The 23,091-nt window shown below is 51.2% G+C and overlaps 1 protein-coding gene across 4 annotated transcripts in view; it reads right to left on the reverse strand.

The window, feature by feature from the left end:
• LOC121094169 (dynamin binding protein) overlaps positions 1-23,091 on the reverse strand; it is a 35,508-nt gene that overhangs the window by 11,807 nt on the left and 610 nt on the right. The window contains exons 1-5 of one of the 4 annotated variants that reach the window (XM_040607406.1): positions 16,724-18,050; positions 16,440-16,605; positions 14,799-14,977; positions 12,298-12,420; positions 9,797-11,740 (exon numbers count right to left, since the gene is read on the reverse strand). In XM_040607406.1, the coding sequence (XP_040463340.1) occupies positions 9,797-11,740; positions 12,298-12,420; positions 14,799-14,943 (2,212 nt within the window). In that variant the 5' untranslated portion in view covers positions 14,944-14,977; positions 16,440-16,605; positions 16,724-18,050. Of the gene's footprint in view, positions 1-9,796; positions 11,741-12,297; positions 12,421-14,798; positions 14,978-16,439; positions 16,606-16,723; positions 18,051-23,091 lie in introns of those variants that run through there. The other 3 variants (XM_040607404.1, XM_040607408.1, XM_040607405.1) reach the window with 3 other exon arrangements.

Raw genomic sequence — 23,091 nt, forward strand, 5'->3', positions numbered from 1 at the left:
GGTGGGTGGATGAGCTGACACTGAGGCACCGGGTGGCCTGAGAAAAATCTTGAAGACTCGCCAGAACAACTGCCAGAAATGACCCATGCAGCAGCTTTTGGGAAGACAAATGGAAAAGACTACATCTGCTTGGCCAAAGAATAGGATTTTGCATTTATCTCCAGGCAAAATGCCACCAGATGAAGCTTCGTACAGGACATCTTGGGGGTTTACCACCAAACAACCCTGCTGTTCTTCCAGCTTTTGCCATAGCTAAATTGCAGCCACATGATGTATCTGGCTCCAGCTCACCAAAACGTAGATGGGGATGCCCAGTGCTGCTGGCAAATGCAGCAGGTCCCCACGCTCCACCAAGCAAACCCCAGGCAAGTAAATCTAGGTCAGGCCCTTTCAGAAAGCGCCCTGCAGTGAGGATTTGACTGACACTCATGAGACTGCCAGCTCTGTGACACCCTTCCTCTGCAAGTCTCAAATCCCTGCCTGTGGAAGGGAAATTAAAACCTTCCCTGCACAGGTTTTAAGCCCACAGTAGTCATCAGCTCAGCCTGCCTGACCTGGCATGATGTAGCCATCCGTTCTACACTCTTACACCGTATTGGTATTCACGTTATTTTGAAAACTCCTATAAATTAATTCTACTCTGGCCTTCTTGCTGTTTCTGAATATTTCAAGATTCTTTTAAAAACAAGGCTACACTGCAGCCAAGTCTCTTAGGACTCTTGCTGTTTATCATTAGTCCAGCATCCTCCTTCAGCAATGAACTCAAAAGTCATCCTGCCTCTTTCCAAACACTAGCAGTTCAAAAAATTCAAGTACCGAATTTGGTTTTAATATTTGGCTCTTCTATCTGACCAATATGTGTAATACTTAGGATTTGTTTCTGGCACCTTTAAAAACTCTCATTTTTGTATTTCATACCATCTCTGTTGTTTGCCATCAATTTCTTTTTTCCTGTTTGTCACACATTCTTGCATCTCTAGTAGCAGTTTTCCCTAAATGAGGCTTATTAAGCATTTAACTAAACCCACCCATTTCACAGCTGTGGGTTTTGGTCATCTAGTAAATGCTTTTTAAACAGATCCCCATTTTACTTCACAGATTTTCTATGTAAATGTTACCTTTCAATCTGAGTCATCATGCCCATCAGCTTTGGAGGCACAAAGACACACACCACAGCTGGAATGGGCCCCACTAGCCTGCAGGAATGAGACTGGTATTTCTAATGAAGCCACCAAATTCCAAACCAGTGACAAATTTGTGTTTACCCATGACACAGATGCCAAACAGACATTCAGAAATACCCTTCCAAAAACAATGTTCTCAATCACCATTTTCAGAGACTCAAATTTTGTTCTCTTGTAGGTTGCGTGAGCTCTGCAATCTGCCTCTCTAAATTAAAACTCCTAACAACATCATTTTCTCTAGTCCCTTTAGCGAATTTGCAACAAGTCTTTGGCTCTCTGGAATGGTCTGATGGTCTGTGACAGCCTCCCAGGAGTGCCTGCTTTTGAGCTTTGCTAATTCTCCCACTGACACATGGGAGATTCAACACCAAGCTGTAACCCAGCCCCTGGCAGCGAGGTGTCAAGATGCAGCACACTCCCACTTCTGTCCTTCCTGTAGAGGCCATGATTTACTATCGCAATCACACGGCTCATAATGCTTATCTCAGAAATGCCACTGTCACCAACTTTCTTTCCATTAACCTGCTAATTCTTATTACCTACCTCCTAGTGGGAAGCACACGCATGATTAGAGGTTTTCTCCCTGCCCCACTCTAGAAGCATAGTTGACCCATGAAGACCAGATCCAACAGGATGCATGTTCATCACACACGGGCTGGGGAGCTCACCCAAAGGGCTACATCGCCCCCCAACTCCTCGTCATCGGGGCTCACCTGCCAGCATCCCCCGCAGCACAACACGGCGCACCCTCGCAGGGCACCCAGGCTGCTAACACTATCTGGAGAGGGATGTGCTGCCCATCAGCACTGAGGACAACCCCTCGCACCAGCTCCCTAAGCATGAACCTCTGACGGGAGCTGCACCCAGCTGCAAGACAAGCCCAGCCCCAGGTTCACAGCTCAGCAGAGTCAAGCAGTGACTCAGGACAAAACAAACCAGCTGCAAATATTTGAAGTATGTGGACGCCAGGAGGGGAGGAGCCACTGCCTACCAAGAGAGGAGAGGGGATGAAACTAGGGCAGGGAATAATTAATCTGAGGGAAAGGCTAAAACTCGCTGCCAGGAGCACGATCTGGCTCAGCTGAAAACTCTCACTCTGGACATTGGTAATAAGCCTGTAACAGAATACATCCACTGCTCCGAAAGCAATGGACTGAATATATTCAGTGTCTCATTGCTCCTTAGAAGGAAGCCGGGGGTGCAGCAGACAGGTGCAATGTTAAAAGAGGATTTCAGCCCACAGAAGTGAATTCAGCCTTGGCAGAGTCCTGAGACCACGCAGCAGGAGATAAATCCAGACAAACCATAAAAATGAGCTGAAAAGGAACAGAACAGGGACACTTCTCCAGGGCCACTGGAACTGCTTGATGTCTCAAAGATGTCTGGTGCAGAGCCTGCTTGGTGGGGATGTCCCTATGTCATACAGGATTACAACCATCAACCCAAACAGCCTGTGATTGTCCAGCCCCACTGCATTCAGTGTGAACAGAGGATGGTCCCAAGCTACGATGCAGAAAAAAAGTGAAGTAATATGGTGGTGTACAAATGGCGAAAAGGCAAAATTAAACAATAAATATTCTGTTTCTTTCCTCTAAAAAGAAAAGACAAGACCTTGCTAATTGGTACCCTGAAAAGCTACTGCCAGTGGAGAACATCCATAAAAGAGGGCACTCCTAATCAGGTTCTCCAGGGACTGTATTTAGGCTTGATCCTACATAGTATTTCTGAAGTAAATGGAAAATCACTGCTGTCATGTAGAGAACTGAACATCAGTTCAACAGAATCACAACTAAAGATGAGGCATATGAGTCACTGAGTGACCCAGGGTATCCTGAATGAGATGGAGTTATCCAAACCAAGCAGGTTTATCGCAGACAAATTCATTAATGTATTAATGGGGACAAGAAATGCAGCCACACGCAGGACTGTATCCTGGGGAGTAATGTTTCTACTTGGTTGGCCAAAACTCAGCAGGAGTTCCCCAAGCGCTGCAAAGCCAGACTGGGGTCCTTGGACAAGGGCACAGGAGTGCAGCAAGGTAAACCTCTGTTCCAGCAAGTGCTGACACCCACCCAGAATGCTTCATGCAGCTCTGAAGTCCACTATTTTAGAAGCATCTGAAATGAAAAATGAGCGAGCATCAGGGAGAATAAATACTGAAGGGTCTTCCTGTGAGACTTTGCCATGACTATTTTAAGACTCTATTCGATACAAAGAACTGAAGACTGAAAAAAAACTTAATTACAGTACATGTCTGAGAAGAATATCAACTAAAAAGTTCTAATTTAGTAGAAAAAGGTTGGGGTTCAGAGCTGAAATGCAACACATTAACATGCAAAACCTTTAAGAGTGATGGTGACTAAGCAGCAAAGCTATGACAGGTGGGTTCTCCTTCTGTTGATGTGGCAGGCAGACAGACACATCTGAGTCTCATCCCTGAAGAGATGCTCTAACCAAGTAGCTGTCGCCAGGCTGCACCACAGAGAAATCTGTAAGAAGTGTAATAACTCTGCTTACAGAAAACATCAGACCATCTCGTCTCTACTGGGGCTTTCAGATCCTAAATTCTGTTACTCTGCGGACAGGAGGAGGAACCTGGGAGAGAAGCAGAGCATTGTAAAAGGTGCCCAGAGCAAACACAGAGGGAAAAACAGAGCCAACTTTTTCCTACCAGCTGAGCAGGAGGGTGGGTGTCTGCTGCTAAGTGTGATGGAAGGGCATTTGGGGAGGCTCCCAGGTGCTGGAGAGGTCTTACATTGAGGCAGCTACAGCAGCAAAGCCTATATGCCAAGGAGGGCTGCTGGTGGTCCTCCAGCAGGGCAGGAGGACGAACATAACAGGAACGTAACAGCAACCAGAAATGGGCCACAGGACAGTGTCTCAAAACACCTGGAGCCCTCCTCCCACCTTTCCAGCTGTGGGACACTGGCCCTGCTGGTGAGGGCATCCTGCCCTGCACCTCCCACAGTCATTCCTGCGCTCCTGAGCCTGCCACAGCAGAGAATAAAATCCAGCACCCCCTCCCAGCGCACACATGGGTGTACGCAGCATCTCATTTAACATCAGAGGAGTGAAGGCTCTCACCCGGCATCACAGTCTGTCCCTCCAACTCTCGCAAAAGCTGGCCAGGCTGGCACTGCTCCAGCCTCCTAAGGCTCTGTGGGCTGTTTCCCTCCCCACTTTGTTCCTGGCTCCTCCTAGCTTCCCCACTGCTCTTTGGACATCCTGGCACTGCAAAACCTCTCCCTTCCCTCACCCTGGGGACGCAGCTGAGCAAAGTCCCACCCTACCAGGGCAGCTGGTGGAGCCTGCTTAATCAAATACCTCCAGAGGACAGATTTCATGCTAAGCTGACAGGCAGCCACAGCCTCCAGCTCTGCCGTCAATTTGGCTGTTGTACTGTGGTGCTGTTGTCCTCTGCATTTCAATCCCCCTTCATGGAGGATTCACACACAGGTGCCTGCTGGCAGAAAGGGTACAGGCGCAAACTGGTTTTCAGACACTTGGCTGCCCAGCAGGGAGGCCTGTCTACCAAGAAGGGCTCCTTTGGTCCCTCTGCCCAGACCCTACCATCTAGCTGCCCCTTCCCCAACACATATTAATATTCTTGCAACAGCGAGCCAAGCCCCACAAAGCTGTCTGCAGCTGACTCTGTCCCAGCCACAGCATCAATGGAATGATTTTGCCCATGCCAAGACAGCCTGAGCCCTCCAGCTCTTCTATCGCTCCAGCTCCAGGGGTGCTGGCTGATGGGACTGGAGACCCACAGATGGCTCAGGGACACAGGGCACACAGTTGCTGTAGCACAGGCAAGGGACCACTTGGTATACCAAGGGGCTGGAGATGCAGGAGGTACCACTGCCATCTGTGACAGCCCCTGACACACAACTGCCTCAAGGTCCTGCCCATGTGTAGTTATGCAACCACAAGTACTTGTCCTCCACGTATGTTTCAGTGCTAAAACAACTTCCTCTATTTCCTGCTTTGCGCTGCCTGTGAAAAGCTGCCATACCTGCCCTCTGGAAGGTCAGGAATTGATTCCTACACACAGAATGTGTTCACGATGGCTTATAAAGCAGGCAGTGGAAATAATCCCAGCACCTCACCCTTTCCTCCATGAGGAACCTCCTCAGGGCCCTGAGAGAGCAGATGAATCAGCTCCACAGGTTTTAGAGTGTACCCAAAACACTTGGGGCACAGATGACAGAGCGACCGAAAGGACGGCAGTAAGCTGTGGGTCTGTGCTGCCTGTGCTTCCCTCCCACCTCGGCCTCTGTGAACGGGGAGAAAAAGCCCTTGCAGGGCAGATTGATGACCGTACAGAGGGGTAACGATGATGATGCCCATCTCAGCAAGCCCCAGGGTTTCCCATGAGAGCCCGGCTGTGCTGGCCACCCACCTGTGCCAGACTCCTGGTGCTGCCCAGGTGCCAAGGCAAGGCAAAGGCACACCCAAGGCAACCGCTCAGCATTTCCCCACATACCTTGCTGCTTCTTCCTGGTCTGCACAAACTCTGAGTGCCGTAGGGCACTGGGAGCCGTCCGTCTGTAGAAGCTGTTTCGCTGCAGCACGGAGCCCACCCTATTTGTTTCCTCGGCCTCCTGTTCCCAGACCTGGCTCCAGTCTGGCCGGCCCATGCGTACCCTCGAGCGCTCTGCTCTGCTGCTGCTCCTGGCTGACATCCTGGGTCCTGCGGCTGCTTCTTCCAGCTCCCCACAGCCATAATTGTTGATATCCTGTGTCTTGGACTGTGTGTAGCAGATGCCTGACTGCAGGCTCACACTACTGTCTCCTGAGGACCAGACCACAAATGTAGGACCTTCACAACCTCTGTCCAGACTGCTGTGGTCCATGACATGGCCTTTGGACTGCCTGTATCGCTCAGTGTCTTCTTGGTCTGCTTGGTCCCTGACACCTATATAACACCTTTCCTGCTCTTCATATGCCTCAGAGCCTCCACCCTCTCTATACCAGTTTTCCCCTTCCCTATATACTTGATTGCCTCCATCCTCTCTATACTGCCTTCTCCTCTCCCTGTATTTCCCAGGTACTCTGTCCATTCTGTACCACCCTTCTCTTATCTCAGAACTGCAGTCTCTGTATTGAACATCCTCCCTCTCATACACCCTATAGTTTCTACCATCTATATCCTGGCTTTTGCCTTCCCAAGCACCATCTGCTCTCCTGCAGTCCTTATACTGGATATACCCCTTCCAAAAACCTCCGCAATCTCCGTTCATGCTCCATTGGTCCACAGAGATGCCCTCCCCTCTCCTGTAACCGTCCCAGCCACTGTCTGCTTGCTGGCAGCCTGCACACTGCCTCTTCGCCCTGGGTTTGTCACTGCCGCAAACCTCTTTCCACACAGCACAACAGCCCTCATAGTCACAGCCAAGGAGCTGTGGCTCCTGCCTCAGATCCTCCACACCGTGCTTCGTCCCAGGATAAGTGCACATAGTCCTGCCAGGTGTGGTGCAGGGCTTGAGTTCCTTTGCTACCTGCTCCAGAAGCCCAAGCCTGGGCTGACGCCACTTCTCCGCTCTGCTCCAGTGCTCCTGTCCCAAATTTCTCCGCTCTGCTCCAGCGCTCCTGTCCCAAACTTCTCCACTCTGCTTCAGTGCTCCCGTCCCAAACTTCTTCACTCTGCTCCAGCGCTCCCTTCCCAAACTTCTCCGCTCTGCTCCAGCGCTCCCGTCCTGTCCCAAGTCCCAAGCGAAACGCAGGTACTGCTTCCTGAGAGCAGCCACCAAGGGTACGCAGAGGCACAAGGGCCAATCGCCGCCAGCCCTGGCCTCCTCCACCTGCTGCCCCAAGTAATCAGTAACCAGCCCCGAGGAGGGAGGCCGGGGCTGGGCTGGGCAGCCTCTCACCGCCCAAACCGGCTCCGCGGCTTTGCCAAAGCCTCTCCGGAGGCGGCTCACAGGCAGGGAAAAGGAGGGCACTGGAGCATGTGGAGGCCCAGCCCCAAGACCAACGTCCTCAGGGAAGGGAAACAGTGAGACCGCAGGAAGCCACAAACCAGAGAGGGAATACCACATCTCCTTCCACTGTCTTCATGCTCCCGTTGGCATGGAGGCTGAACGATGTGGTCTAGCAGAGGCTGGGCTCTGCTCCACACCTCACTGGGGGAAACCGAGGCCTTCAAGCTGCCTCTGGCTCAAACCTGGTGCTGAGCCCATCCTTTTCGCAGCCCTCACCCACAGGTCCTGGGAAAAGCAGGAGAGGAGCAGCTCTCTGCATGATAAGAGCATCCCCAAGCAGCATCTACACAGTGCCATGCAGCCACAGCTGCCAGGTTCCATGCTCCAGGGCAAAAGGCTGGTCTGATAGGACCAGGAACACTGACAGGAACAGGAAAGGACTATCTGCGTTATGGAGTCCAGTGCCAACACACAATAAAAGTTTCCAGGAGGCATAGAAACACACACTCCAGTAACACCTCTCACTGCAGGGCACAAAAATATTCCCAGTTTTCCATGCCAAATGCAGGAGCTCCTCTAAGAAACCACTACACGCCCTAGACAGAAAGCAGGAGAGTCCATGAATACCACCCACATCTTAGGTTCTTGCAACATTTGTTAGGAATGCCCAGCCAATACTCCCAGTTGGTAGAAGACAAAACCAAGGGACCCACCTATACCAACTGCAGGAGGGCAAGCACTAACCCTGCCCAAGCCTGGTGATCAGTGAAACCTTTAGCATGCACACAAGATGCACCCAAAAAGCAACCTGCAGATTTCAAACACGTATTTTAGAAAACTACGTACCTTCTGCTCTTCCTTTGGCTCTCCAAAGGATACACCAAGGGGCTGGGTTCCCCCAGGACCATGCAGCCCTACTTTGGTTGCTGGTCAATGCTTAGTGAAAACTTTTCTCCCTCCAGCGTGCCTCCATGCTTCCCTAACGGCGACAAGGTAGAGGCTATGCTTTAGGCATGCTGCAAACATGTTTTGCTGAGCTGATCCAACACCGCATTACTGATCTGGCCTGCTGCACTAAAGCTGGGCTAGCAGGCCTGAGGCATGCTCCCTGGCAACGCTCAGATGTGCTAGGAGGGATGTGACAGAGCTTGGGTAGGGCACATGTTTATCACAGGACCAGAGAGATTACACATAAATCCTCAGGTCTCTTGAAGCTGTGAAAAATTCTCCAGGACTGCCAAGGGGTAAGTTGATGGGTAGGATGTCTCAGGATAGTTTCTCAGATAGTTTAGCGCCTGACTAAAACTTCCAGTTCCAGTAACTAACAGAGCACAGGTTCCGCAGGATCCATCCTCTGTCAGGAGGCACTAGGACAGCAGGAGACATGTCCCAGCAAGATCCATCCCATCAGAAATTTTCCCTTGAGACCCAGCCGAGATTTTCCTCTTCCTACCTTCAAGCTATTTCACCTAGCCTCAAATCCCCAAAGTCTCCTTCCAAGCATCCCTCTCGCATGCGACTGATGGGGAGGTTGTCTGTCACCCTGTTTCCCTGGTACACCCGTATCAGCCTTCATTCCCATGTGCTCTGCATCAGACACGATCCTGCAGCAAAGCGCCTGTGCTCCTCAGCACTGATTAAGCAGTGGGAGGATGGAGGCAATGAAGTCAGAGTGAGTAATCTCCAGGCAGGAGCTGGCATTTCACTCCACCTCCTGCATGCAGTGCCCACATTTCCTGCACATCGTGGGTTTCGGTAACAGAACTGCTATGTCAGAGCTCCTGGGAGAAGCTGGGACAGGGACTGTGGGAGATGTACGTGATCCCGTCTTTCCACTTTGTGTACTGTAATATCAAGTATAACACAATTAACAGCACTGACCTTTATATGGCATCTTTGGGTTTCAGAGCCCAAATGTGCTGATATAATGATGGCAAATTCCTCCTCCCTGAGTAATTTTTCTGGGCTGCATGGACAAAATTCACCTTTTCAGCTACAGACATGCCACAATTAAAAGCTCCTTCTGGATATTACAAACAGCACAGCATCATTTTCCTGTCCTGGACTCCACAGGTGGCAGGAACACAGGGGCAGGCTTTACTTTTTGCCTACTAACCCATCCCACTCCCAGGTCAGGTTCAGTGCCCTTCTGTGCATTCCCTCTGATTTGTGTGGTAAGTTCCCAAAGGTCTGTATCACCACCAGAGCAGAAACCACAGGACACCCAGTGCCCTGACAGGCTGAGGGCAGTCACACCACAGACATCAACTCAAATCTCAACTGCAGGACCATCAGCAAAACCACTCTGACGCTCCTGCTCACTCCCCTACAGGTAAGAGGGGATGAGGCAGGGGGGCTGAAGAAGCACCAGCTGTGTTTTTGCTTGAGAGCAAGGACACACTAGGGAATGGATCAGGTGAGGGCTCTGGATGTATGGTGGGACTAGAAGGGGAGATAGGAGAGATGGAAGCAAAAGGGGTGGGGAAAGCCAGGGCTGAGAGAGGTCCAGAGAATGGCACTGTGGTTCTCTTGAGGCAAAATCATGATGATTTCTATCGCAACAATACTTACAAAATTACCAAAATCAGACATTAAAGGAAGAAAGAGAAGCCTATTTCCAACAGTGCCTGTATGCAGCATGGGCCAGCCATCCCTCTGAAGCACCCCCATCCCACGCCACTGCAGACTTACCTCTCAGCTCCTGCAGCTCCACGCTGAGGCTCTCTATGTTGGAGTCACAGAACTCAAGGTTCTCCAGGGTCTCTGCCCTCACCAGCTCATCCTGCTGCTCCTCCAGCATCAGGCTTAGCTCAGTGCGGGTCTTGCCATAAGCCTCCAGGTCTCGCTCCACCTCTCCGATCCTCATCAGCAGAATGGAGCAGGGGGAAGCTGATCCTGCCTGTGTCAAGTCCTCGCATCCCTCCTCCACTCTCTGCTCCTGGGTGCTGGGCTGAAGCTGTGCAGGGGCCATGTTTTTCCGCTGGTTGCTTGACGGAGGCCGGGGTGCAGGCCGGGAGGGCTTGACTGAGAAGGACAGAGACCTGCCTTTGGGCACCTGGCCATCCAGCACGTGCACAGGAGTTGTTGCGAGGCTGCTGGGCCGAGGAGGAGGTGGCCTCAGGGCCTTCCTCCTCTCTGGCTGCCTGGCGTGGGGTGCAGACTCAGGAGACCCACGGACAATGTCCTTCTCAGAGCTGTAGTCCAGGATAGAGAAATGGCGGGAGACTTTGTCCTGCTCAGCACCAGTACTCGACAGACTCTTCTCAAACTGCGCCAGCTGCTCTGTCAATTTGGAGTCGAGGTCCGTGCAGCTGTCCCCCTGCACTGTGAGCAGGCAGCATTCCCCCCAGCTCCCAGCCCATGTGTCCAGGCCCACCTGCGCACCTCCCAAGCTGGAGGAACCAGGTTTGGACTTCTCCTGTTGACCGTCCACCCAATTGTCCAGGTCCTGGGCACTGCTCTGGCTCTCCTTGGGCTCCGACACCACCCAGCTGTTAGAAGAAATCACCTGGCTCCCACAGGAATCTTGCGGGGAGCGAGGAGCCTGCGGGGTCACAGTGGGACTACCTCCATCATGCTCAGGCAGGGCGTGAGTTTCTGAGTTTCCTGAGGAGGCTGAAACGGTCTCCTCATGCTCCAACCCACCCGCCTGGCCAGGCCTGTTGCCCTGTTGGGGAGGCAGCTGAGCAGAGGGGAGAAGGCCGTTGACTGCCTTCATGCAGTCAAAGGGGAGGGAGTCCGCTGTGCCTTTGGGACATGGCCCTTGGTGTCCTGTGCTGGGCAAGGCCTGATGCTGTCTCAAGTCAATGCCAAGGGGATCCTCTGACCTCCCCGCCTTGTGAGACAGTATGTTGTCAGGCTCAGGGTATGCAGCTGAGCCATCATCCTTCTCCCTGCCATCCTTCCCCAGCAAAGGAAGAGCTTTGGAGCAGGTGCTTTCTGGGCCTTGATGGATGGTCACTCCACAGCTGCCTCCACCCTGGGGATCCCCAGCACCTGCTTTTTCCATGCAAGCCTCAGAGGCTTCCAGCCGCACAAATCTGTGTGGAAAGATGCCATGTTTCCCTCTCAGCTCCCCCTCCAGCCACCCATCCTCCAGAATGCCTACGATCCGAATTCTGTCACCCACATCAAAATCCAGTTCCTTGGACTCCAGGGCTTGGAACTGATAGAGGGCAACACCGTAAGTGCTCCCTGGCTCCTCCTCCTCCTCTTTGCGGGGCATCTCCACTGTCCCATTGGTGTCACAAGCCTCTGTGGGCTCTGGATCTGCTGAGGTTCCTGATGCTCGCAGAGGAGTAAGCAGTTCCACAAAACCTTCTGGGAAGATGCCCCTGCGCCCTCTGAGCTCGCCTTCGAACCAGCCAGGCTCTGGAACACCAACAATGTTGATCACATCCCCTTCCCTGAAGTCCAGTTCCTCCTCCAGCTGAGCAGACAGGTCCATCAGAGCCCGGGCTTGGCCCAGTGAGTAGGCAGGTACCTCCAGAAGAGTGCTCTGGGACAGCTGACGGCTCTGAACTGAAAGGCACAGCTCCCGTACACATGATGAGGGGAAAAAGCCCTTGGAACCCCAGCTGCTTCGGCCCTGGAGCCAGCTGGAGGCCAAGGACCCTCCCAGAATCACCAGGTCTCCTGCAAGGAATGAGACACGCTAGTTCAAAACTGCCCTCATGATTGCTTCCCACCTCTTATTACTGCCTCCCTGTGTCCCTCCTGGCTACGGGTGAGGTCTGGCACTCTGCACAGAGCGTAGCGCATGCTAGGGACGCAGAAGAGAACAGAATGGGGGTAGGGCATGAAGCATCAGCAGCCTGTTGCACACACATATCTAAGATATGTGCTTCTGGCTGCAGAGCCATGAAGGTGCACCAAAGCTTTGATTTCTACCTCAAATGCAAGTCTAAGATTTGGGGATTGGAGAGCAGTTAAAATGCAGCTGTAAGTTTATGTGATCGGACAATCCAGATTTTTGGAGTTTCAAGAGTAGTGATAGATCATGAAAAACCAGTATCAGAGTGGCAGAAGCCTGAAGGTCCACAGTACATTTGACATGGCCCATGTCATGAGGTATTAGTAAATTCCCCTCTCTCTCCCATCACTCTAGGCAAGATGCTGTGACTAGGTTCATGCTTCTGGAAAGACAGCTGAGGGCTGTGAGACGCAAAGCAAAGGAATGGAACGGAAATTACCTCTCTGCAATGACAAGCTCCCTGGCTCTTGAGATGTGAAGTCACTGGTACAAACAAACAGTTTTTCCCCCTCCTTCAAAGGGGGAATATCCACAGGTTCCACAAAGCTGCTAGGAAACTGCCCTAAAATGAGAAGCAGTTGTCAGCGATGAGTCTTTCCTGTAGCCCACCACCACTCCCTCCACACTTCTTACAGATTTTGGGATCTATTCATCTCTTGCTAAAGGAAAATACACAGCTACCCAGGGTGCCTCAATAGCATGGTGGAAGAGGAACAAGTTTGAGAGTCAGGAATTCCTGAGGTTTTAAATACTTGAGAGTTAACAGAGAACAAAAAGCTTTGTGCCCTTGGCTCAGTCCAGGCAACCAGCAGGCTGTGTTCATTGCTGGGACTGTGCCACCAGCATGGAGTTAGTGGGAACAGACATACTAGGTTTTCTCTGCTTTCATTGCTTGCTTCCCAACTCAGAGCCGTGATGAGGACTGAGAGACCCAATAATGCTGGATCATGAGTCTTCTGACTGGGCACATCCATCTGGTGCTCCTCACTCTGTAAAGCCTGTGCCCTATGTGGCCTCAGCACAGAAATCAGGTCACAACACTCGGGATGACCACATCTGTGAGTGACAGGCTCTGTCACAGCTTCAGTGTTGCTGAGTCTCCAGAGGCCTTCCCCACTTTATCACCTCTGTGCACCTACTTCACCATGGCACCCATTGCTGGATGCCCAGCATTGCGAGAAGGCCACAGCAAGACGGGGCAGTGCACACTTGTCGGCCATCATAAGATAGCACTCAGCTACTAATTTCAGTCTGTACGTGACGTGGCAGAGCCCACTGCAAAGGTCAGTAAAAATGTCATTCCCATCTTTTGTAATTTGTGGCAATAGGGTACGATAGAGTATGGGCTAGTAGCACTTCTGGCATTCACTCTTGATGACCTCATATGGCATCCACATTGTTCAGTAAAACCTGGAGACACCATATCCTAGACACCCAAAACTTTGCACTGGGTTTAGGCAGTTTGGCATCTGCTGTCATTAACCTGAGGTGCAATGAGCATCCCACAGGCTGCTAACCTCAGTGGCTTCCTTCACAGTTTTAACCAACTCTACTTCTTTTTCCATGTCTTTAGTTTCCTGCTGTGTACATGGAAACAACTTAATGCTGTTACAAAGAAAGTCACAGAGCTACATTAGTTATTCCCCACAGAGTTCTAAGTATTATTATTGGTAGGCTGCAGCACCTCCACAGTTTCTATTCAAAAGTGCTTTTTCAATTCCTACAACTTCAGCTTAGAAAACTGGGCAGAAAACTGTAACAGCTGTTCCACAGGAAAGCAGGAATGCAAGTGGGTTTTGAGTTACAGGTCATTAAAAACCATTTGGTTTGACTTTAGCATGTTTCTTGATCTTTGAGCTATGACACACATCTGTTTATTATTCCTTAATAGCTTCATCTTCTTGACAACAAGCACATCAGTTATGCTGGGAGACAAAACTGTGGTCAAGAAGATACTGGTGATTTCTACAGAAGTAATTTGTGCCCAGTGACTTCAGCAGCAGCAGCAGGATCAGGTGCCCATTCATTCAGTGCCATTTATCAGCTACATGGAGCACAGGAGAGAAGTCCCTCTCTTCACTTTTGCTCCTGTCCATCTCTGTTTTAGCCAGGAGACGACAGCTCACGGCTGTTAGCAGCGTCCAAACTGCTGCTGCAATAGCAGCCCCATCTCCATGGCCAGGGATGAAACTCCAGTCCCACCCTCATGCTGAACACAGGCTTACGCTTTGAAGTGGCCTGGTTTTCATCTCCCTGAGAGCTCACATATCCTCTCAACATGAGTATTAAGATGAGAAAGAGCTGCTTAAACAGAGACCACAAGACTTGAAGTGTTTCACTAAGAGCAGTTTGCTGCTTCAGAAGTTTCTCACACCCCTCCAAAAATTTAAGAGACTTGCACACTATTTCAGGTGCCCAGATATTGATGGCAGCTTGTGCAGGAAAGTGCTTTAACGTGGAAAGGAGGAAGTGGAGCTGAGTCGGAGTGCTTGGAGGGACACATGGACTCTGTTGCTGCATCTCCCACTGACTTGACCTGACAAGGTCACTTGGATGTGGATGCATTTCCACTCTCAGTGCATCTGTTTCCTCTCTCCCCTTCCACTGCCACAGCAGATCAGCGCATAAACTAGTCAGGAAATGGGCTGTCTCCCCACAGAGGACAGAGCAACTAGTATTGTGCAGCTCTCACCTCCTTGAGAACTGACCCTCCACTAATCTCTCTCAAAAAACAACAAATGAGCAGTATGAATAGCTGACACAAACCTGGCAGGAGACCAGTAGCAGCAACCCGTGCCCTCAGTCCCAAGCAAAGTCCTTTGAAAGATTTAGTAAATCAGATCTGGTCCTGCACAGTGCTGGCCAAGGGGAGGTGTGCTCATGAAGTGGATGTTTAGCTGGCACATTATGGATCCAGGTACAGGCATTTTCAGCTCTTACCTGTGACACCTTCCTTCTTGCCGAGGAGCCAGAACTCATCCACCACGGCCAGCACCTCAATGATGTCTCCCACAAAGAGGGGCAGCTCTTCAGAGACACTGGGACAGAAATCAAAGACTGCTCGTACCACGGAGCCAGCCTCCATTGTGTGGGGTCTGGAGGTGGATCAGTACCTCAGGCTGAGACACAGAGAGAAGTTTGTTAGCAGCCAGAAACACCTGAAATTATCACATATATGCTCAGAAAGCAAAACCCTTCCTGAGCACAAAAGGCAGGAACAGTGTGAGGGGGTTCTGTCCTGAGCTCCCTGAAACCCCTTGCCATGTGAAGCATGCTGCAGGAACCAAGGGTCTCCAGCAATGCAGCCCCCATGGTCTAACATGCCTTGTGTAGCCCCGCTGGCTATCTCTGTGGGGACACGTGGTTTTGCTGCAGTGGGGGGAGAAACAGCAAGAAAATTGGAAGTGAATTCCCATCAGGAAGGAAGCAAGAGGAGGGGAGGAAGCTCAGCATTTCCCTGACATGCAGGGCAGGGCCCTGAGCCTGCCAGGGCCAGGTGGGCAGAGAGCACCACTCACTCACATGATCCCACCATGTATGCTCTGGCAGGATGGGCACAGGCATCCCCCTCCCCATGCCATCAGTCGGGGCCACAGGAACCATGTGCTGGAGCAGCGTCATACTTCTGCCCAGCAAGAGAAGAGGCACAAAGTCCATTCAGGCAAGCTCACTCCACCATCCTCTTCCTGTCTCTGCTTGGGTCCACCCAGCCTGGGCATTCTCAGACCTGGCTGAAAATGCCCCTTCTGCCTTCTAGGTACCACGCTCAGCCATGCCCTGGGAGGCCTCACCACAGCTTTTGGTAGAAGCCAGGCTGAGATGAGGGTGCAGACCCTGTCCAAGCCTCTGGAAGCCAAGGCTGAAATGCCTTCCGGCAGGGGACCTGAAGGCAGACAAAGACATCCTCATCAAGGGCTATGTCCTGAACTCCCCCTTCCTCTGGAAGCAGCTGGCGAGCCAGGACACTTTACTGTATCATCTTTGCTTTGTACCAAGCAGACTTACACACCAAGGCAGCAACAGTCCTGCAGCTTCAGCTGCTCCTTCCCCTCTTCCCAGACCCCTCGGGAGGGGAACTGAAAGGTGCATCCGTCCAAGGCAACCAGAAACACTAAGATTATTCCTCTACATCTGCACCTCAGATCAGTGAGTGCTTCCCTTTATCTTCCTGTCCCACTGCAATTACAGGCAAAGCACGACACTGCTGACACTTCTCCAAGGTGCTTTCAGAGCCCAGCCCTGTGAAACACTGCGACGTCAGCATGCCCCCACCAGCCCCCCCCTACACAGCCTGCTTTCCTCCAGCATTACAAGCAGAGTCTCTGCTCCATCCGGTCAGGCACAACTTCCCTGCAATGGGACCCAATGTCCTTCCCTCCCAAAATGCCTCCGCGCACGGTGGACGGTCACCCTCCAAGTGCCACCCAGCCAGCGACACCCTTCCCATACTCAGCATGGCTCGTCAAACCTTCCTGCCTAGCTAACAGCAGAAAAAGCACAGTGACAACACACAGCACCACCCACAGCAAACACGCAGGGCCCCCGGGGACCCCATTTGTCCATAAGCCGCGCATGGCCCACCTGAGCCCGGGAGAGTCAGGAAGAAGGGAAGCTAACACTGGGAGGAGAAAAACATTCCCGATGATGAGGTGCAGCCAACTTCCAGTGAGAGTGCCAGTGGGGGAGCCAGCCAGGGAAAGGCTTTCTGCTGACAGGACCACTCTGTTTATCCAGTCCAACTCACCTCCTGGGAACAAAGCGGGTTTGTGCTCGGCAGGAACAGCTTCCTCAGCACGTCCCTCCCCACCCCCAGTGTGTCCCTGCTGCAGCCAGCACGCTGCACCGCGGCCCCTGGCCACCCTCACCTCTGCCGTCCTGCCCGCCACTCCGATTGCTTTCCACTGCCTTCCCCGTAGCGTGTGGGCTCCTTGGGGCACAGGCTGTCCCTTTGTAGCCAGCGCTGTGCTGGCTGTACAAACAAAGAGCCCAATATCCAGCAGCCGACAGCACTTCGCCACCAAAAAGAGATGAATGGACTGGAGTGCATCAGGAGCACAAAGAGCTGCAGTTCAGGGTAGCAGGAACCTACTGAGGCAGAAGGAGTAACAGTATTAAAAACATGACTATGTGGAGCAGGGAAAAAGATGGAAGAGCCATCAATTAGCTTGGAAACACTAAAGACAAACACTGAAGAAAGGATCATTGCCTTGTTCAAGGTGGGGTGGCTGCGACAGGCTGCTACATGCTCTGACAGCAGCAGCAACAGGCGTAGCAGTAGCAGCCCCTTGCAGGCACCTGGGGCTGCGCTGCACCCTGCAGATCGGCTGCCAGCTGAGCTCAGGGTCCTAGGAATCCTTGCTAGACTCTGAATATGAAAACTTCACAACTGCACTGAGCAAAGGAGGAAAAAAGTACTGCAGATGCAATTGCTGCCATGGAGTAATTTCTCCAGGCGCACATGATGGTACAGCGAGATTTCTTGCATTTCTTCTGACCAAAGATGTAAGAGTGGACCAAGGATTGCAAGGATTACAGCCCATGTGCTGCAGACCCAAACCCTGGCTTTGCTGCAGATACTGGGGCTGAGGATACAGCCTTCCCACTGCCCAGGGCTCAGTTCCTGCCCCTGAAAACAGCAGTATCACTTCCTTAACTCACCTGCAGCTCTGGGGACCATTAAAATGTGCAAGGTTTTCCAACGAAACAGAGGATCCAAGATGGGGCAGGCAGGATTGCAGCTGTTCTGCCATTAAAATATGGGCACTAACATATTCATGTGAAAAGCATTCCCTGACAGGCACTCCATGAGGTAAGAAAGCGTGATGTAACTTCTGAAACTGCCAAAAAAAGAATCCCAACAAGATTGTGCTCCCTCAGCAGTATGAAGAAGAGCAGGATCACCCCCTGACTCCACCTGAGTCTAGACACTATGCCCCTATATTTGAAAGCAGCGAATCAGTCTTGCTCCATAACATGAACTGGACACAAAATAATATGTTTTCCAGGACCTTCGGCTTGTCTTACTCCTTGAAGAGCTGCCTGCCAATGTTTTCTCAAAGCCTTCACCTCGAGAAGGAAGCCTCCCAGCATCTTCCAGACTAGAAACTTACTGAGACCAACTCTTCTGGCTTAATGGTAGACGCAACCTTCTCCCAGATCCACCCTAGATCTGGTGAAAACAAACATTCAGGAACAGCTCGCGAAGAGGCTCCAGCAGGAAAGGAAGACTGCAGGGAGAGCTGGGCTCCGCCTGTGATCCCCAGTGAGTCACGGCTTCTGACAGCTGGCCAAGCACCATCCCCTCTCACCTCAAGGATGGGTGATCCCTGCCTGCTAGGGGGAGGGGGGGAGGGAGGACTCCACAACTGAGCAAACACTGGGACTTCAGGCTGCTGGCAGAGGTCAGGACTGCGAATTACAGGATTCCTGCCCCCGCCTAGCAGCAGACCCACATCCAAAGAGAGCCTCACTGTGCAAGTATGAAGCTGCAGCGCAGCAGCGAGTGAGCCCCGCTGAGAACACACTGTCTCGCTGCCTGGTCCTGCACAAACTAGGTAACACATGTTCCTGGCGTGCAACTGCAGCCTGCCTGGTGCCAAACTCCAGCCCTGACACAACAGCATTGTGCAGCAAGGCAGAGAGTGGATTCCCAGGGCATTAATCACTCCTCCCAGCCTGCCTGCCTGCATGCTCAGCACACATTAACGTTACCTCCATGAAAGACTGCCTATCCCATTTTGCTGCTAGCTCTGGAGCCTGTCTGGCCTGATGAAAGGAGGGTCCAGAACCAAACGATGGCTATTAACTGTTACAATATTGTTTTGAGACCTTCAGCACAGACTGGGTCAAGCCACAGCAGCCAAAAGAAGGTATTTACATACTGACTCTTGACATCCTCTTGTATCCCTCCTCTCTTTTTGCAGCAGAAATTGGGCAGGGTAAGAAGTCTCAGATAATGGACTCACCAGCACCAAATAATTATCAGGCACTTGCTCAAAGCGCCATCACTTAGATGGAAGCAGACTACTGAAAATAGTGACATAAATGCCCTTTTTGCATCCTTTTGATGGTAAGGGTGAGCAAATGAGTCTGGTGAGTTTCTGTACCTTAAAAATGGGAGTTCTGTCTTCCCTATTTTTGCTGAGAGATGCTGAACCAAGGATTTCAAGCATTTAAAGAGATAAGGCAGCAACATGAAGAGACCATTTTAGGCTGATTACAAAAAGTTATTAATAGACCCCGTAAAAGGAGAGACACAAAATGTTTGCAGACAGCTAATCTGCAGACATAATGAAAGTGCTGATCAGATCATGAGATAAACAGTACTAATGGATAGATACCACAAATTTAGCAGCAAGAAAACCAGACTTCACAGGCACTACCACCAGTTGTTTCCCTCTAAATAATACTTTGCAGCTTCTCACTGAAGAAGCAGTGCTGTTAGCTATGTATGGTCAGCATAATAGCACTGTAACTGAAAAACTAACATTTCACCAGACTGACCAAAACTGCAGTGTGGGCTTCCACAGGCACAATTGGTTTGCACAAGAGGGACAAGTGAATTCTTGTGCAGCACACGCCTCAATCTCTATAAAAACTTTCGAGCCTGTCTGAGCAGCAGACCAGGAAGGAGTCAGATTTCCAGAAATGTTCATAAGTCATTTGTTGCAGAATTATTAAATAAATTAATATTAAAAATATTAAACAAATACTGCCAGTGAACTTTTTTTTTTTAAATTTAAAATCTCCATCAGTTTCACCAAGGTCTTTTCATGACTCCTTCCACTCATTATAGCTCAATGCCTGTTCACTGAAAATGCAATCCATCCCCAGAGCTGGAGACCCCTTTGGCCCCGTTCAGCGCACCCTCCAGCTGCTGGGTCCGGTTTCAACAACAGATCTGCTGCAGCTCTTGCTGTGCTCTAGGCTGCAGGATCAGTACCTAACATGCAGTGGGAGGAAACCAGGAGTGACACTTGCCTTCTCACATCATTGTGACAAGCACAGAAGCTTACCAACTCCATGCCAAGGCATTCCTACCCTTTCCCGCTGTTGCTCCCTGTGGTCTCCAAATCTGGACAGCCCTCTTTCCCTCCTTCTTATCCCACTGCATCTACCCAGCCCGCACTGTCCTCATCCACACTTCAAGAGTAGGACATTGCCTGCACATCAGCATGCCCCAACTGTTCACACCAGCCTTCAGAGCTGCCATCACCCACAGTCACTCCCCCTGCTCGGAGCAGAACATGTCACTCTGTAACTCCCGGAGGTCCTTGCTCGCCTGCACATTCCTGGGTGGAATAAACAATACCCTGTTGAGCCAGGCTGCCTGGGCCCTGGCTGGAGATAGTGCCAGTGCAGGGACTGGGGCTCCAGCAAACTGCAGAGCTGACCCTATAAATCCTGACAGAACGGACAACACAGCAAGCAGGGCAAAACCCCAACTAATGGTGTAGAGGAAAGGAGCCTTCTCTCACCAGGGAAATACTGACCGCTGCAGCCTCTCGTTAGGAACTCTTTGCCTCAGCAGATCCCAGAGTCCCTCCGCTGAGCTTCACACGGTGGGAAACATGAGATCTCTTCTACACTCCACATCCTAACCCCATATGGCTCACAGGAGGAAGAAGAATCTCCTCACTTTAAAAAGAAGTATTTTCTTTTGCTTCATCTGTGATCTGCTATACAAAAATCATTGAAATTAACAGCTCTAGGTTGGATCATCAAGCCCTCCAGATCCAGGACAACCAAGGACAAGGGCTGCTTAAGCAAGCTGTGGCTTCCCACCACACATGTGCAATGGTTTGGGGTATTTGCCACAAGAGGTCTGTCACATACCACACAAATTGTTCAAACCACTTCTCTCCAGTTGGGCCCTGGCTGTCACAGTGTTTTCACCTGATCCACTGCAGGACGTGGCTGAGGACACGCTGGTGGCATTTGCATGGGGTAAGCGTAGCGTGGGGAGGAAGGAAGAAGAGCTTGTGCTGGGCCAGACAACAAGCAAATAAAAGTCATCTGGAAAGTAGAGCACAGCATCAATTTTTAATGCAAAGCAGAACACCTTGCCAAAACATGTGAGCAAGGAGACTGTGATGGATATTTAATCTCTGGCACTGGGGACCCAAGCACGCAAAGGCCAGAAGACCAGCTCAGGAGACATTCTGTATGGAGTGGCTGCAGGCACCTTACAGACCCCGTTACCGAGTCCTGTTTTTTCCCACCCTGAGGCACATGGCTGTCTCTCTTGCCATGTTTTCAGACAGGCTACAATGACACAACTTACAATCAGGAACAGACAAAACCCCAAGAGCAGCACCACTTCTGCTGTGCAGTACCATGGCTGGGCTACTGGGGGTAAGTAGTATACAAATGCAAAATTAGTCATTATACCTTGAGTACATATCCAAAACAGGTTGAACTGGGGCTACAAGGACATTCCTTAACACTGGAGCACTTGACTTTGCACCCTGAACCATATTTTTCAAGATAGCTTTTGGACAGAAGCCCATTATGGTGCGTTGGTTGCTGGGCAGGGAGTCCAGAAATCTGGAAATTACTTGAGTTTGACTTTGAAGCGCTGCTCTTTGCCCGCCATCACTCCTGTTCTGTGCTGCTCATTATCTCCAAACAACCTAAATCCCTGGCAGGGATTCTGCTGATACCTGGTAACACGTGTACCTCTTCCTTTCAGAGCCCCTAGGTGCTCCTGAGAAAAAAGCAATAGATTTTATTTCCCAACCGAACGGTTCTAAAAATAAAAGCTGTGTCACTCAGAAGTGGGGTTAAGCAATCCTTAGAACATGATTAGAAAAATACTTTTGCTGGAGGTCAAGGGGAAATTATCAGTTAAGGTAGTGAAGTGCAAAGGTAATCACAATTCAGGCTGTCCCACCCAAGCTCACATCACCACCATCACGAAGTCTGTCTGAACAGTCATCACTGCAGGGACACCTCAACTGCGTATAGAACCCCGAGACGTCACACAGCCGTGCTTCCACAATGGCTAGCAGACTGCAAGTGTCACTCCTTTCCTCTCCCCTACTGCTCAGTTCCTCCTGTCCCATTACCAAGTTAACATTTCTCTAAAATCATTGTATGTTTGTATTGGTTTTTAACATCACTGCTAATCCTAAGCAGAACATCTGGAGAGAGAACTGAAACCTTTGGCCTTGGCAGAGCAGAGATTTCAAGAACAGGACAGCAGAAGCCCGCTTGGAGCTGTGGGCATTATCAGCACTGTGCAGGGCCTCACGAACAAGCAGGACACATGCAGACACAATGCCCAGCATGACTTCCAGCCAGAGGAGTGAGTCAAGATGAGGGGGATGATGGTGACATCCTATAGCACAGTACAGAGGCTGTATTTGGCAAAGCATGTGCACAACTGCAAATTCTGTCTACAAACTCTTTCAGGCCTTTTGCAGAAGAAAAGACAGAACCACAATGGAAGCGGAAGAGAGCACAGCAGAGGCAAAGGGAGAGAAAGCCTTTTCAGAAGAAACTAAAAGTTATGGAAACGTGGCAAACCTCAAAACAGATCTAATGCTCATGACACAGCTACAGCCTTCCGAGATACTGTGGCGAGGAGGACAAGATGTGAAAGGACAGAGGTGGGGGAAGTACTTCAATCGTGAGGAACTGCAGCAGAGACATTTGAACCCAGAGGCCAAATTGTGTCAAGGATGGGATCAGCTGAGGCACTGCTCAGGGTCAGTACAGGAGCAGCAGCAGCCTCTGAGGTGCTGAGCGTTAGCAAAGCCTCTATCCCCTGGTAAGGCCACTGGATTCCAATTCATCTCTGTTACAAAGTACAAGGCGAGGGTGTCATGCTGGTGGCAATGCAGGAGGATTTGCATTTGCCAGTGAGAACCAACTGGGAACTCTTGTGAGTTTCTCTTCTCAGGCTGACCAAGCAGAGCAGATGCTCTTCAAGGAGCACCTGGGGAAGGCGCAGCGCTGCAGCCTGCGGCTTCTGCTCTGTGTGCAATCACCTCTGCCACCCTTCACCAGCGCTACCGCCCCTGGCTCATGGTGCCAGACCACTCCAAGTCCCGCACCCCCCCACTGCTTCCACAAGGCCAGGTGCTCCCCGGGCAACAAGCAGCCCAGGCAGCGCCAGCTACCACCAGCTGCACGCCTGCCCGGTGGTGGGTCATCCCCCGGAACCGGTGCCCCCGCACGGACATAGCCAGAGGCCAAAATCCCTGCGGATGCCAGGCAGGACACACACAGG

The sequence above is a fragment of the Falco naumanni genome, chromosome 9 (genome assembly GCF_017639655.2).
Source record: "Falco naumanni isolate bFalNau1 chromosome 9, bFalNau1.pat, whole genome shotgun sequence".
NCBI classification, from domain to species: domain Eukaryota; kingdom Metazoa; phylum Chordata; class Aves; order Falconiformes; family Falconidae; genus Falco; species Falco naumanni.